At 45.1% G+C, this 17390-nt stretch overlaps 2 protein-coding genes across 2 annotated transcripts; both read left to right on the plus strand.

Annotated features, from left to right (window-relative positions):
• Nucleotides 1–6712: 6712 nt before the first annotated feature.
• On the plus strand, nucleotides 6713–7958 carry MYCTH_2130162 (uncharacterized protein; the record flags this gene model as incomplete). The annotated part of the gene is made up of 4 exons (XM_003666217.1): nucleotides 6713–6731; nucleotides 6880–7019; nucleotides 7251–7407; nucleotides 7525–7958. The coding sequence occupies 4 exons, from the start codon at nucleotides 6713–6715 to the stop codon at nucleotides 7956–7958; spliced, it is 750 nt and encodes a 249-aa protein (XP_003666265.1).
• Nucleotides 7959–8950: 992 nt separating this feature from the next.
• MYCTH_2130164 (uncharacterized protein) lies at nucleotides 8951–9589 on the plus strand (the record flags this gene model as incomplete). Its single annotated transcript, XM_003666218.1, has 1 exon — nucleotides 8951–9589. One exon carries the CDS (start codon nucleotides 8951–8953, stop codon nucleotides 9587–9589), a length of 639 nt encoding a protein of 212 aa, XP_003666266.1.
• Between the last annotated feature and the right edge of the window lie 7801 nt (nucleotides 9590–17390).

Genomic DNA, 17390 nt, shown 5'->3' on the forward strand with positions numbered 1-17390 from the left:
CAGCAACAACGTTAGTATTGCCAGTCAGGAATCTAGGCGCGGGAGAGCTCGCGGGAGCAGGGCGTACGTAGGGAGGAGAGTAACAGACTAGGCAGGCCAGGCGAATTGAGCTTACAGAGCGAAATCAGCGATTTGAAGCAATTTGAGGCCATTTGAGCGCTCAATTGCACTAGGCCTTGTTGTACAGATAGATGTCGCCAGTTGTGTCCCGATTGATGTCGATAGTTACATCTAGATTGATGGGGTAGGGAGCGCGGGAGCGTCAGGGTAAGGGATATTACTAGGGTAGTACAGGGTCGTAGTGCTAAATGTCTTCGGTGATGTGAGTTGGTGAGTCCTGTAGACATCTTGCGCGGTCGGGCTGCTACTGCACCAATTATACTTGCAGATCCTGTTATAGAGAACCTGACCTATCGACCGGACAGAGGCGTGCCAGGCTCCTGCATATTTTGACGGAGTTCTCCACAGCTATTCCGCAAGTATGATTGGTACAGTCTTTGCCGGCTATCTAGGTTAGCGTAGTTCGGGATCGAATACCTAGTAAGATTCACGGGTACAATATTAGCGTTGTTTTACGGTCACCCCTTTGTCCTTCTGCCTTTATCCCGCTTTGCCTTTGTCCTCCTCCACCTTTGTCCTCCTCCGCCTTTGTCCTCCTCCGCCTTTGTCCTCCTCCGCCTTTGTCCTCCTCCGCCTTTGTCCTCCTCTGCCTTTGTCCTCCTCTGCCTTTGTCCTCTTGCCAAGCCTGGCTCTGCTATTACCCGTGATCTATCAAGATGAACTAGCACCAAGGATCGGGATTGCTACCAACGGAATTATAGGTGTCTAGGTCCCGAGGACCCTGTTACCTTTTTCGCTTCCAAGGGTACGCAAGCTACGCCCCACAAAACCCATTGTATAGGCACACCTATAACGTTATTTTTCACCATGGCAGCTGTTATATCGAACCGTCTGAGGTTGACCCGCTCGGCGCTCTCGGGCTGCTCGCTCTACGGATGCACTTTGAAGTAGGGTAAAGCCCTCGAACCCGGGCGCAAAGAAGGCAACCATCCACCTTGTATGACTCTACATTTTCAATCGATCTAGCTTTCTCTGGCTTCCTCCTCTTCATCGTCCGATGCAGTCATCACCTGCCTATCATTCGGAGTCCAGGACTACCTTAGCCCAGCGGAGCCCGAAGGTATGTCTAGCGTATTGGTTTTTCTGGAAAATGCTCACTAGTGTTTCAGTTTGATGATGCACCAGCTTCTCGGTCTTCCGCGGTGCGTTAGCCGCTACCCGATCCTATCCCTCCGTTCGAGACCGACTTCAGGCGCCATGCACCGTCTGTCACAGACTTTGGCAGGGCCGCCGCGAGTCATTCCGAGTCGTCAGGACACCGTAGTACTGCGCCATCATTCAGACTCTTAACTCCGACTTCGGAGCACAGTACTGGCTTGACGGTGTCTACTGACGATGAGGACATTGCCTGTAAACATGATGGGTACAGCTCTCCTACATGCATCTCCATTAGCCTCTACACTAACAACTTAGCAGTCCCAGCGACACTATCTCTTTACTATACGGCGCTGCAGACTACGTTGTTATCTGTAGAAGGCTGTTCCCAAACCCGAAATACGGCTGGAGTTGGTACGCTGCAGCGCTTCTATGTAAGCCGGGCTATCTATGCACTGACACTCACAAGGTGCGCTGTAGATTAGGACTCCCTTACGACGAGCGACAGGGGGTAAGAATATCAAAGGGATGATATACGGATATATCTGACGTTGTCGCAGCCTCGATTTCCATTGTTTTCGGCAAAACTTTCGCCTTTTCCGCTCTCTAATTCCGGAGCCCAGGACTGTGCTAGACCTAAAGGCCGGCTCTGGCTACTAGGCAGAGTAGGTTGCGCGATTACATCTGTGCGGGCCTGTAGCTAACAAGCTGGCATAAGTAAGGTTGCTCTTACTAAATCCGCCGCCGTCCTTAGGATAGATAATGCGCCTGTCCAATATGCTACAGTGCCGGGTTGCCGCTTCGAGTTCCGAGATATTAACGGTGAATGGGAAAAAGCGCCGGAATCTTTCGATCTAATCCGTGGCAGCAAGCTTCTGGGAAATGTCCAAGATTAGGCCCAGCTGTTCCGCAGCTGCTTCAACTGTCTGGTCCGAGGCGGATTCCTCGAGCTATGCGACATGCCTTTCGCCTACAAGAGCGATGGAGCAGCAATCCCTGCTTGGAACTCGGTCTCTCAGCAGGCACACAGCCTTGGAGCCAAAATCTACCATTCGTTTGTCCTCGATCCTGGCATATACTAGCGTTATATGGCAGAGGCTGGCTTCGTGGACATTCATGAGGAATGGGAGACAGTAGAAGTGACGGAATTTGTCCTGTACGACGTCAAATGTATGCTCCTCTTGTCATGGTACATAGAAGGATTGGAACCCGGAGAGATTGAGGCACGTCGGGTGGTGTGGCGCGGCCGACTCGAGTCAGAAGCGAGCAGTGTCAAAGTCCATTAGTATGTGCCCCTTCTCCTTATAGCTGGACATCAGCTAACCTCTTGACAGTGTGACGGCATGGGGACGAAAGCCGGTAAGGTAGCGTCGGACGCAGCAGTTGCTGATGGGGTTTTATGGTGATGCGAATAGGTCTGCCGTCAGGACGAGCGGCGAGGATCCACCCAATGCGACAGCTAAGCAAGAGTGCGACGACGGTCCGCTATATGTAAGCGAACGCCCGGCAACCGCGTGGCTGGGCAATTTGGGCTGAGGAACAAAGAGTCGTTGAGAACGGAGCATAGGAATGGTATATCATTTCCGGAGACATCTTGTATATAAAGCAGCGTATCCTGAGGCGTAATAAAATTGAGAGGACGCCTTTAAAGCAACTACTTGACCCGATGCTCCCTATTGCTCCCTTTTGCTTCCCGTTGTTCTCTACTGATCTCCGCTGCCCCTCGCTGCCTTCCCTACGGCTTAGCTGCCGTATAATTCAACTAGGATAAGGCTTTCCCTCACCCGGACTGCCGGGACGGCAGCTTCTTTCTTTGGTTCCCGGGCACTTGTTGCAAGCAAGCAGAACCCCATGGAACTGCACGGAACCTGTGGGTGACGAAGTTCTGGGTTCGAGACCCACTTCGCACACATTTTTTGTATTTCGCTCTGGCACCGGCACTTGACTGCCTTTTCCTTCCTTTTTTTTATATCAATCAATTCAACCACTTTCACACTAGTGTATAGCTCATTCAATGGCTTGTAACATTGCAGCTGCTTGTTTCCTCGAAGGTACCTTAACAAAGGTGATGAAGGCAGTCGTGCGGGCAGCGCCTCCAGGTGGAGCACCTTGATAGCCAGCCACCTAAGACTGTATCCTAGCTTTATTAGTACCTAGTCTTAACAAACGGCCAGTCTAACTGTGTACGGTACAATGTCGTCTGCTGTCACCGAATCCACCTGCCGGCCCCCACCGAATGCGCCCTCACTCTAACAGCTTCGCGGTTGATCGTAGGTTTCTAATAGACTTAAATCTCGCATTAACGGAGCAATGAATTGGCAGCTCATGACCAAAGGGAAGACTGGCACAGGGGCCTTTATGGCTATAAGGATATTGCGACTTCGAACGATAGAGAGAACGGTCCTGGTGGGAGAGGCACGAGGTCGAGGTTGGGAGAAACCCTGCAACTCCATGCGGCTCTGCATAGCAAGAAAACAAGCGTGCCCTACCAAAGACGGTGTTCTACACAGTACAGGGATACAAAGTAAGTACCTTAGCATAGGAGGGAGGCTAGCCATTAAAATGCAGCTACCTTATGTAAGTAAGGTATTGTACGTGTACTGTACTACACAGTATGCACGACCTTGCCGACACGTAGAGAAAAATGACTGAGGGAAAGTGCGGGGTCATATCGGGTCTTTTGAAGCCCTGATCCGACCACAGCAGTGATCGGCAGCGACACTTTAGCAATGTCCAAATCGACGCCTAAAACCGTTAACCGCCGCCTAACACTAGGCATCCACTCTCGACAGTCAACTATTATTTACAATCGACCAGCGTCCAAATTCATCACTATGCAAAACCAGCCATTGTCTTACATTGACCTTGAAACGTTTGTGAGAAATGAGCGACGCCATCCCGAGCCGACTTGTCGTTATATAGCTATTCATCGGGATGTCTATCTAAGCATTCCATTTGATCAATTGATCACCCTTCCACTTTTCACGACACAAACCGACTTGCGACGCTTAGCTCCTAAGGAGGTTGAGCTTCTCGCTAAAGTAACTTCTGCAAGGCACAAAGGAGACTTCTTGTCAGCGCTCGCCAGATACTGCAAGGGTCTTGACACTCTCTAACAAGCTGCGGCTCTATTCGGTGATACTAAACTACCTTACCCTTATCATCGTTTCTTAGACTAACATCACAAATGCAGAAGGCGCGATACATATTATAGAATCAGCCCCATTCCCTGCCGAAACGACCGCTAAGGAAAGGGAAGACTAGGTCTCGGTATCCCGTGCGTAGCTACATTGGTTGCGACATTACATCAGCAAGGCGAAAGATGGGGATACACACCCTCATAACTCATCAGTTGGTGAAGATGAACGTACGACGATCGGGGCCGATATAGGCAAGGTAGAGGGCCTTGTCGGCCCCTTTCTACGTACTGGCTTCAAGACAAGTTAGATAAGGAAGAAAGAGGGACGGAGTCCGTTGACCGAAGCTATCCGCCTGCATCCGGCTTCGGCAAAGGGCAAGGATCTTAGGCTCGAAATTTGGATCGGGGCTTGCGCTGGCCGAACGATATCACAACTGATATCGACTGGTGACGACATCCGGGACGTTCTCGGTGATTACCTTCAGACGGCGATAGAATCCAGCGAGACCAAACCTTCGGTGCAATTGTCCTGGATTGATATGGATTGCAGGCTAGATCTAATGCTGGGTTTTGAAGAAGGCTGCAGAATATAGCAATTGTATTTCCCTGAGCACTCTTCGTCAACAAATTGACTGCTGCTACGTCAGAAACACCGTACTGCCCTCCGGAAATGAGGATCTTGTCAGGGGTCATTCCTTGGTACGCTGAGGCATGTAGACTATACATGCGATGTACTTAGGTATCAAAATTCTATACACGTGGGTCCTCTCACTGAACCGTCTAGAATATAGGACCTATATACGGTAACTTTATGATGAGCAAGCCTTGATCTCGGCCTCCCTTGTTCCTTTGTCTTGTGATAGTTATACCCGTTTTCTAGGACCTGCCGTTTTAAGCCTCCGGGTATCGAGGCAGCTAACTCCTGCGGCATTGCTGCAGATGGCCAGGGTGGGGACGTGGTCTCGCACTTGTGCCTGGAATAGCTTACACACGACGTGAAACCCTGCGACGTAAGGTGTTGCCGCGTATAGGGCGAGGGCACGGCAAGATCGTGAGAGCTCCTACGTTGACGGGTCTCAAAGACGAGCGGTCACAAGAGCTGTAGCCGACAAAGAAGGCAAGTCTGGAAGGTCTCAAGACGGCTACGCCACAAGGACGTAGGGCTTGGTGGGTGAGCTGCCAGGCGAGAGCGTGTGCGGTTCGAGAAATGCCGAGAGGGGGAAGACAAGGGATGGAGAGGAGAAACGCACGCAGCGTGGCGAGACGAGTGGCAGCGTAGTAGACATAGAAGAGTAAATGGAGGAGCGCAAGGCCGAGTGGGATTATTAAGGACAAGGCGAAGTCAGTGGTTACGCATTGAGACCTGGTTAGATACCGTGGTAGTATATGGAAGTCCGTGCACAGCTCACACGGTTTCCCGGGTAATGTGGTTTGTTTACTACCCCTGATATTTTATAGACGCCAGATCAAAGAATCCAGGTAGCACATCCAACAGCAACGGCACAGACGGGCGAGGTACTCATGAAGCTCGCGACATAGCTTCGCCACGTCGTCGAGCTCGTTATCCCTTAGATGCGCTGTCCACCTTACTTCAACGCCCATTAATACAAAAAAGATGGAAAGGGTACGCTAGACGCCTTCGCCGGCAGTAGCTACTAATGGAATCCCAGGACTGGCCGCTAGGCCGAACGCGTGGGGTTCGTTGTTCTGTCCAGTTAGAGCTACAAGCTATTTCATAGCACGAGATTGAGTAACAGAAGCAAACCGGTCACCTAGTGTCTAAACAGTCTGCCATTATGAGTGAGAACATGCCTTGTTTGCCTCCGAGCTACAGGTGACGCCAAACCGTCGAGTCCACCTGTTAGGGTGCACTAGGGCCACGCGGCGCCTTGAGGTGCCATAGGAGAGTCTGGGCCGGATGTGCATAGGACAGACGATGAGGTTCGGAGCCGGAGCCGGAGTAAGGACGTTGTTGTGGTTCGTAAGTGGCCACATTGGACTTGTCGTACGGGCGTGGAACGGGAGCGACACTCCATGGCGTGCTCTTCTCGGAAGCCCTAGCTTTGCCATCCTCAAATTTTCGCGGGGTGAGACAACCAAAATCTGTTCTGAAACTGGAAACGGCATGACTCAACAGGGCCCAGAGGCTGCGGTTCCATGACGCTTGCCTCGGATGCGCGTTCTACTTCCTAACTCGGGCGATGACGCAGATAACGATGATGGATACAATAATGATAGTGACAACGGCAACTGAAACGTGAATGTGCCGAACAATGTCAAACGTCAGAGCAACCTGGCGGTAGACGATGGGCCACATTGTTGTTGGTGGATTGGTGGGTGTCGATGCCTCGGGATGCAATGCGTCAACGCCAGCCCTGTAGGCTCTGCCTTAAGCTCTCGGACAAACAGGGAGACAGGTGTTTTATCTGCTTGGCGTCTGGTTCGCGTACTATTGGTCAAGCACCACGCGTTGAGCTTCTATAAGGTTCTGCACAGACGACCGGACGCTTACAGTGATGATACAGCGTACCGCACGTATACACTTGACCACTCCCACCGTTGGGAACACCTGGCCGCCGACATGGACGATCGACCGCGCGCCGGCGCTACAAAACGGCCGATGCCAGCTCTCTGTCTCGCCACGGCCCATAAGATAGACGAGGACGTGAAGCGCAGACGACTGACGCTCGGAGATTAGTGCTCTCCGGGCCAAGAAAGGACTACCAGGCGCGTCAGTTTGCGGGATGTCCAGGTGCTACTGCAAAAGGAAAACCCCGACAGTAGCCGACAGACACTGTACGCCGATATTCTGGCCCACTAGGTTGTCAATCACGCGGCGGCGGCGACTAGCGACCGGCTACTGCCGGAATACGTCGACTGCGATAAGATGTTTTAGGACCTCGTCGCCCGTAGCGCAGAACACGGCAATGCCGAGGTTCCGACGCAAGTTCTGGCGGCGCACGTGGAGCCGCCGGCCGGCGGTGGTCCTGGGATGGGCGACGACGGCTTAGGCGACGGCGTCGCCTCGGGTCGGTACGACATCGGATCGGCCGGTGATCTGAGGGTTCTCCTTCTCCACCTTGACAAGTGCGTAGCTACCCGATAGGACGGGAGCGCGAATCTTCCCTTGCTCGAGCTCGTTGTTCGGGATGTCTCCTCGGCCGCAACAGCCGAGACAAGCTCTGTAGCTGACATCAACGATGCTGACAACACCACCGTACTCGAGCGGGAGGGGGGAGATCATACGACGACCGAGGCGAGCCCTGCTGCTAAGACCAGCGATGCGGGCAACAATATTATGTCTGAGAGAGAGAGTGAAGACCTTGCAACGGCCGGTACGAGCCTTGCAGCTAGCATCAGCAATGCAGTCGACGCCACCATGTCCGAGAAGGCGGGGGAAGATAATGCAATGACTGAGATGAGCCCTACAGCCAAGGCCAGCGGTATGGATAACACCATCATATTTGAGCGGGAGGGTACAGGTTATCGCCAGAGCGATGGTTGCCCGGAATGCTTCAGAGATGAACCGTTTGCGACTCGGCGGGCCGTGCCCATGCAAAACGGAGAACCGGCTCCCGTTAGGGAACCACGGCCAGGATGGTAGGCTATAAGGGCGCCCAAATACGGCCACACACTAGGAGTTGCCCCTGCGCCTACCCACCATCTCGGTCCCATCATTGGCTCCCTCCTCCCAGCCTCCATGAAGTCTTCCGTGGTTGGGTAGTGCTAGGGCGTCTAGGAAGGGGTTTTCGGAGCCTCGCATCAGGGTTTGACTTGTCTCAACTCTGCAACTAAGCATAGCACTGACTACCTAGGTTTACTAAGCTTCTAATGTCGTCATATTAGCTCTAAGAAGCATCAGATTCAGCCTCTTCTCTAATATCCAAATCAGCAGAGGCAAATATCTAGAGTAATCCTGACTTGTCCATCAAACCTCATAACCGACGCCAGGGTCGCTCTTCCCCCTGGTTCGCAATACCCCTGATTAGACAAGCACCTTCTTCAAAACAGCCGTCGCATCTTCATCAGTCCAGTGGCCAAGTTCGCCTTCTTTTTTCTCCCGCATCTTTCTCTCCACAAACTCTTCCATAACCTCCTCCCTCTGCGCATCCGTCAGCAGTCCCACTCTAGCGTTTGGACCAAATGGATGACGGGGTGCATTCTCTCGACCTTTCCGCTCTTATGCTTGAGAATGAACATGCCGACGGCTCGGTGCATATCGGACTTTATGTATTGTTGCCAGCCAGTTGTCTTCCATTTCCTCAAGCGCTTCCCATATCTTATCGTCTTTGCTCATGCGGGAGTATCGAAATTTGGGAGACATCTTGGCGGACTTGTGTTGGCAATTGGCGACGCTGGTCTCGGCCGTACTTTGGCGCGGAGCGAAATGCGGTGTGGGGCAGGCGTAACCATGACGGATTGCGATTTGTGATAGACGCGCCAGTAGCGAGCGAGCGCTGAAAATCTAGAAGAATGCAAAGTGTTTGGGATTTGTGACTTTTTTTTTGGGGGGTGGTTGCGGTTGGGAGGAATGCGTTCCTCTGTTCCGGGACTTGAACCGCCATCGGCCGGACCATCACTAACGCGTTCTGATCCATGATCGACAACGACGTCCTGGCCCTGAACAAGTACGACTCCCACCCGGAGCTGCGGAAGCTGAAGCCGTGGAGTCCGGCCATGTTCACGGCGTCGTCCTTCTCCATCCTCAACTACCCTACCGACATTTTCGACCTCGTGCGCGACGGCACCATCCGGGTGCACATCGCCGACCTGACGGGCCTGTCGGCGAGGACAGTGCACCTATCCGACGGCACACAGCTTGACGCCGACGCACTCTGCTGTGTCACCGGCTGGAAGCACATGCCACCCGTCGAGTTTCTCCCCGAGGGCGGCCTGGTTCTGGTCGACCGCCGAGGCGTTCCTCGAGGACGACCGGCCCGCGGGGACGACGCCGAGCGCACCGCTTCCTCATCTGGCGACTCCTCCTCCTCCTCCGAAGCGGGAGAGGACCGAGGCCGCGCCGAGCCAATCACCACTTCCGTCGTCGCCGCGGCCGACGACAACGATCCGGCGTATGTCGCCATCGCTGCCGGTGTTGAGGCGATGGGCCTTAACCAAAATGATGACGACGACTCCGGGCGTGTCGGCTCGGAGATGGAGGTGGATGGGTCGGCTCACCGCTTCAAGCGTGTCGAGATGTGGGCGAGGGGGTGTGTGGGGGAGGTGGTGCTCTAGCGGAAACGGAGGTCGTTTAAATTAGCGGAAAATATGGAAGGCGCTGCTGGGCAAGTAATTAGCACTCCTGTCTACTATGACGTCTGGGGCAATTCTCTGTGGGCTACTTAAAGGACGAGAGTGGGTCGATGGCATCGAAACAATGCTCGGAATGAATTTCTTTTTTCGAGGTTTTTCCCTTTGATTTTCTCCCAGTTTGCATCCGATAGGATCTGTGCCGAACGCAGTGGGAGCTCCGGGAGCGTTAAAAGCAGTCTATAGTAGGTGGCTGTACGAAGGAGACAGTGCCTTGTTAAAACTATCTATAAAAGAGACAAAACGACTGATATTTATAGACAAAGGAACTAGCCAATGCGTTAGCAACGACGCCTTATGTGGCACGTATATAGCTAATACTCTTAGAAGCTCTATAGCTTCTGACATACCCCTTAGTTAAAGGCAATAGTCATTTAACTATACTTTGTGGTAATACTGTTCTTGGTATTATATCCTTTGTTACTCTTACCTTGATAGCTCCTTTAGGGGCCTACCTTCTATATTTGGAAGTCTAAAAGAGTCGAGTATAGTAGAGCGATTCCTTTAAAGCTATAGATTAAATATAGCTATCGTAGTCTTAGTAGTAATAGTATTACTAGTTTTAATTATAATAATAATAATAGGATAACGCCTCCTATACTCGAATTAACAGATGACTTGTTATATGATAAACCTAACTTAGACTTCTTCTAAAAGGGTTCAGACGAAGGTAGGTCAAGCAGGACAAGCGTACAGGTCGTCTAAGGGATTTGGTGAAGCCAAAGGGTTCATAACAACACTAGAGTTGTCTCCTACAATAGTTAGCGATACTTAGTATAAGTACTGTAATTGTAGGTTAGGTTACTATCACTAGTGAACTCCTAGAGTCTACCGTAACGAGTGACTATCTATATATATATATAATCCTAGGATTACTCTTCATCTAGTGATCCTCTGCTATCTGGATCATAGCTACGATAGTGATCCTATAGTGTATAGATCACTTTGCTAAGCGTGATCCTTTCCTAATTGGTCCGTTCGTACCTACTGTCCCATTGGCTTGTCGGGGAAGGTAGCTTAGGTGGTGTCCTATATATATATTTCTGTGACACGATGCCCTTCCTTTAAGGCTTTTGACCTGAAAGCCTATCTTAGGCTATTTCAAGTAGTGCTAACAACCCTTAGTAAGTTATCTCCTATATTTCCCTCTTTCTTCTATATACTACTAATAATATATCTTATATAGTAAAGCGTTCGATAAAAAGATCTATAAAGACCAAGGAACGTATTGCCCTAGCTACTACTATTAATAAGCTAGGGTTCGAAGTAATACCTTATTCTTTTTATTTTTCTTATAGCCTCTATTACTATATAATAGAGAGTTCTTCTTATTACGGCAAATGTATTCGTTATAGGAGGTCGTATAACAGTTCTAGGGTTCTAGTCTTATCTTATTAGTATTCCCTTATTAGTATATTTTTCCTATACTAACTTCTATAGTATCCTATATTATAGACAAATCAAAGCGCCTCAACCAATTAAAATAAGATACTAAGGAGGCTCTCCGTGCTAACCGTAATTCGTTAGCAAAAGTATAGCGTCGTCTAGACAAGTCTCTAGCTCGTTTAGACCGTATTCGTCATTAAAAGCGATCGTTATTATCTTGAGGGTCGGAGATAGTTTGCTAGGGTCTTGTATCTTTAGATAAATTAGAGGAGGTAGAGCAGTAGGAATCGGGGGCAGTTCTAGATATATAGCTTAATGGTAGCGTTAACGTTATTAGTTAGGGCGCTGTCTTCGATTCTATTCTAGTTTTGCCTTTAGTTAATCTAGGTTCTGCTAGTAGAACTGTTCTAGTTTCTTAGGGCAATTTAGGTTCTTAACTAGTTCCTATAAGTTATCCTCTAGTTTAAAATCGAGCTATTTAACTAGATACTATAGTTCTCTATTAATGATATATGAATCTAGAATTTCTTTGACATCTTATTCTTTCTCTTTATTCTTTGCTTCGATATTTATAGCGATTTTGGCGTTCTTTGACGCTAGTTTAAGAAGTGAAATATGAAAAACGTCTATCTATAGTTATATAGATAATAGTAATAATAGTCGATAGTTAGATGTCGAGATTTGTTCTTTGATAACGAAGGGTCTAACCTTCTTAAAGTCTAGCTTTGTACTTAGTCGTTTGGTTTGTAAGTTTCGTATAATTAGGTAGACTTTGTCTCCTCTTTCTAGGCAAGGTCCTTCGAGCCTATATTTGTCATAGTAGTTCTTTATTCTGGTTCTAATAAACTTAAGTTCCTTTTTAAGCTTCTTATATAGTACGTATATCTGTTCCGCTTTGACTACTGCTCTTAGCACTATAACCTCTAGTCCTTGCCTAAGGTCTGCTTTGTATCTATAGTTCGTAAAGAACGATATAACTTTAGTTATTTCTATTGGCGTTATATTATAGGCAAGTTATACTATTGGTAATAGCATGACCTAGTCGTCTTACTAGTAGTTAATGTAAGAATAGAGGTACTGCTCGATAACTTGGTTTAGTCGCTCCGTTTGTCCGTTAGTTTATAGGTAATATGCCGTTAATAGCTTGCTATTAATGCCTAATCGTTATATTAACGCTTGCTAGAACTTTAATATAAACTTGGTATCTCTATCGGTAATCTATTCTTACGGCTAAGCATATACTGATATGACTTGCCAATAGATTATATCTGCTAGCTATTCTGCTATCTAGGACTCCTTATAGGGAAAGAAGTATACCTATTTAGTTAGGCGATCTACTATAGTAAGAATACTATCGTAGATTACCCCTATAGCCGTATCCTTAGATTCTAGCAGTTTCGTAATAAAGTCTATTATAACTAAACTCTATGGTTTGTTAGCTATTAGTAGTGGCTAGAGTAGCTTATACGGCTTGTGCCGTGCCGTTTTGCTTCGACTACAGATATTATAGTTCTGTATAACTTCCTTAACGCGTGCCGTTAACTATAGAAAGTCGTAGTGTTTCTTGACTTGTACGACAGTCTTCGTAACTCCTTTGTATCCTCCGAGTTTCGACTTATAGAGTTCTTAAATCATTTGTAGCTATTAATCTTTGTTATAGATATACGCTTTACCTCGGTACTAGAGTTTCCTATCTTTTTCTTCTACTCCATTAGGTACTACTAGTCTAGGTATTACTTAATACTATACCTTATTAATCCTTTCTTCTTAAAAGATTATATAATATTCTAGGAATGAGTCAAGTAGATCGTCTTCTACAGGTATCTACATTTCGTAATATAGCGTTCCGTCTATTTGTTCCTTGAATAATAGTAGCGTTATTTCTATTTGTCCTTCTATATAATCTGTTTATCGGCTTAAGGCGTCTACTCGTATATTCTCTTTACCCTTCTTATAGCAGATCTCAAAATTAAATTCTATAAGGAATTCTACCTATTGTATTTATCGTCTATTAAGCTCCTTTGTTATTATAAAGTACCGTAAATTCTTATAATCTATATATACTTATATTAGTTCGATTATACCGTTAAAATATAGTCGCCATTCTTTAAAAGCTTTAATAATCGTAAATAGTTCCTTATTATAGATTAGATAATTAAGACGTAGTCTATCGAGCTTCTTTAAAAAGAAGGCTATAGGATGTAACTTCCCTTATTCGTCTCATTATCCTAACTATCCTCCGATAGCATAGTCTAAAGCGTCCGTTTCTACCTTAAATGGCTTCTTAGGGTCTAGTAGCACTAGTACTAGATCTTTAGTAATAGCGTCGCGGATCTACGTAAATGCTTACTTATATTTCTCTTTCTATTAGAATTTAGCGTTCTTCTTAGTAAGTTTGTATAAAGGTTATACAATCGCTCTAAAGTTCCTAATAAACATCTAGTAGAAGTTTATAAACCTAATAAAACTTTGTACTTCTATGACTAACATCGGTTATAGCTAATCCTTAATAGCTTTAACCTTTAAAGGTTCTATCTGAATTTGTCCTAGGGATATTTTATATTCTAAAAATACCGTTTTCCTAACATAGAATTTGCTCTTTTCCTTATTAACTAATAGTTTATATATATATAATATATCTAGTATTACTCTTATATACTTCTAGTGTTTATCTATTATCTTAAAGGAGATAAGTATATTGTCGAGATAATATACTATAAATTTGTTAAGAAAGAGTTAGATAGCTTAATTAATCAGGGCTTAGAATGTTATTAGCACGTTTATAAGTCCGAATAGCATAACAAGGTACTTATAGTAGCTATAGGGTATCCTAAAGACCATTTTCTATTTATTGCCTTCTTTAATCTGTATATAATTATAGGCCGATAGCAAGTTAAGACATGTAAAATATTAGGCTCTTGCTAACTAATCTCGGAGCTATAAGATTAGTAGTAATAGGTATCGGTTTTTCATAGTCTGTTCATTAAGTTGCTAATAGTCGACATATAACTATAGCTTTCTATCTTTCTTAAGTATAAATAGGATTAGGTAGCCTACTAGCAATGTTAATAGGCAGATATATCCTCTTCGAAGGTTCTCCTCCAAATATCGCTTAAGTTCTTCGTTCTATATCTAGCTTATATAGTAAATCTTAAAGAACTTTAGTCATGCTCCTTTCTTAAGCTTGATCTTATGATCCTATAGGCCGTACTCTAGTAATCCTTCTAGATACTTCGGTTCGAATGCTAGGTGTCCTTTGTATTCCTTTAGTACTTCCCTAGTCTTATCTCGTCTCTCGGCTTTCTAATAGTATACGAACTTAGTTCCGTCTATAGCGATATTAGTGATTTCCCCTGTCTTAACCTACTACTCTAGTTATAGTGCTCTACATTCGTTAACAGAGAGAATAGCTATCGGCAGTTTAGCTTGTTCCTCCTGTTGTAATGTCGGTATCGTTATACTACTTCTTCTAGAGTCTATAGTAGTCTGCCTACCACTATCTGTCTCTTGTAGTAGATCCGTAGGATATGCCTTCCCCTAAGTATCGTCTGCTCGCGATCCTTACGTGCTCTCTATCTTACTAGTTAAATATAACTCTATTTAGGGTTATAGGTAGCTACTATTCTTCTAGCTAATGTCTAGGTTATAATCTTCATACTATAGTAACTCTAATATTATATCTTTATTATTACCTATATCTACGATATTAAATATAATTACCATAGTCTTCCTTACTATAGTAATATTAATCAGTTTGGTCTCCCTATATACCTATTACATTAGGAATAGCCCCTTAACTATGCTATATTTCTGCTTTATTCTCTAGGGTATCTATAGCTAATTTACAAATGTCGGCGAAATCAGGTTTATCTCTACTCTACTGTCTACTAGTACAAGCATTTCGTGCTACTTCTATTATGCTATTATCTATAATCGCTTGTCTTACCGCTATTATCTAAAGATTATAGCGATTTCCTATGTTTCTACTAAGAGGTCTTAATATAGTAGTCTCTTATACTAGTTCCTCCTATACTATGTTACTACTTGCCGTTATATAGGTATTAATGGTTTTCGGGCCCCTTAAAAGGCCCTAACCCGTTTCTTAGGTCAGTGCTAACCTCTCTAGTTGTTTAGCTAATAATAGCTTTATTAATCGTGTTTATTTCCATAAGCTATTAAATGCTTATAGCTTTCTACTATTAGGTCCGTTCTGCTTTTCGTCGTACGTACTATAGCTTTATCTAAAGTTCCCGAATTCGCGATTTCTTCTTGTCTACGTAGTAGAGGCAATCGTTACTCTAGCACGAGTCCTATATGTCTCGTCCTATTCTATAGTGCCTAGGCTAGGCTCGTTTTAGAACTACTATAATGCCTTCTAAATCGTAGGCTTTGATCTTCTAGAGCAATTCGGCCGCTTTGTTTCCTATATTATAGACCTATTCTATAGGGCGGAGGCTCCCGTTCTCTTTTCCTTGTCGGGTTGGCTAGTGATTATTTTCAAATTTGTCGTAAAAGTAGTATTGGCATTTATATGCTATACACTAGAACCAGGGCACTTGCGCGTATGCCTTATATCGAGGGTATGATCATGTAGCATCGCCTAGGAGGTATTAGAACTCTTTCCTAAATCCTTCCCACTATATATAGACTATAGATACTCTAATACTAAGGTAAGAGTGTTTCTTCTAATAGCTTTCCTACGTGCGCTTATCTTTTCTACGGTTTGTGTATATAAACTAGTACTTAGGGTTCTATATATTATAGCTAAGTTACTAGTCATTAGAATACTTAGTATAGCTATCGGACCCATTATATATTATAGGCTATTCCCCTTTAATGGTTTCTACGATATATTAGAGTTCCTTTATCTCGTCCTTTATCTTATTGCTCTATTAGGCAAGTCAAATTAGGCGTTCGTCCTGTTCATGTAGTTCTGTATTAAGCTAGAAAACTTTATTATAATACTATTCGATTCGTTCCTAGAGGAATAGAACATTAGGTCTAAGTCTTTTAATTCCTTAGGTATTAGTTATCTACGATCTATTCTACCTCTATATAACTATAAAACCTCACTGCCTCAAGGCTAGGAGAATCGAAATTGGTGGTACATACTCTCCTGCCATATCCTATTTGGCAAGACCTGTCTCTAGGTCTATAATGACCAGTTTAGAGTACGGTACTTGTTCGTCTTTACTATTACTGTCGTGTCCGAGACTATCTATATCGCTATCCCTGTTTTTGTAGCTTATAGCTATTACTTTGATGATATCCTTAGCGGTTTCGTTAATGGCCGTAATTTCCTTTTTAGGGACTAGTTTCTAGTCTTTCTTTAGGCTTTGACATTCTTATTTATAGTGTCCTTTCTTTCTATAATTATAATAGGTAATGTTAGACTTATCTTTAGTTGTCTCTTTCTTATCTTGCTTCTATGCTATATCTATATCTATAGCTCTAGGATATATCTTATACGAGGTACTAACATATGCCCATTTTTTCTTATCGTTAGCCTTAACTATAGTTCCGTTTATCTAACCTCGTTTCTACTACTCTCGTATATAGAGTCGATTATTAATCCTGATAGCCTTTATAATATATTTATCTAAGGTCTTAGGACGGTTATACTTATATAGCTTATCTTTAACCTTTTCCTTTAAGCCATTATAGAATAATTACATTAATGCCTTATCATTAAGCTAAGACTTAAGTATGTCCTATCTAAACTATATAGCATAGGAGGCTACTAACTTAGTCTATCAGAGATTAGTAAGTCTTTCTTATATATAAATCTTCTTGTCTTTGTCGCTAAAAACCTTCTAAAGCTCTTCTTCAAACCAGTTATAGGATCAAAAGACTACCTATATAAACGTATCTTAGTTATCTTTGTCTTTCTTAGTAAGATAGTCATTCTACGTAGGCTCAAACTATCTAAGCACCTTGCCCTCTAGTCTTATAGCTATATAGAGGACTTTAGCCTTATCATCTGGGAACTTGTCGTCATTAAGCCAGAAGTAGGATCAGAGGTTCGTTAGGAATCCTATAAGATCTTCCTTAGTTCCTCTATATTTGCCAGGTAGTTCGATCTTAATATAGCTTGCTTTAATGCCTTCGAGTGCCTTGATTTTGGCGTAGGCCTCGTTAACTAGCTTCTATAAGTGCTTTTTACCGTTCTCGAGCTCCTTAATCCGAGCTTAAGCAGCCTTATCTCTCTAGTCTAACTCCTAGATCTGCTAATAGAGTTAACTAAGCTAGGTAAGCAGCTATTTGGCCGTAACATTAGTAGTTATATCGATATCAAGGTCGAAATTACCTTCGTCCTAAACTATAATAGAACAAAGGGAGT

Source organism: Thermothelomyces thermophilus, chromosome 6 (genome assembly GCF_000226095.1).
Source record: "Thermothelomyces thermophilus ATCC 42464 chromosome 6, complete sequence".
NCBI lineage: Eukaryota > Fungi > Ascomycota > Sordariomycetes > Sordariales > Chaetomiaceae > Thermothelomyces > Thermothelomyces thermophilus.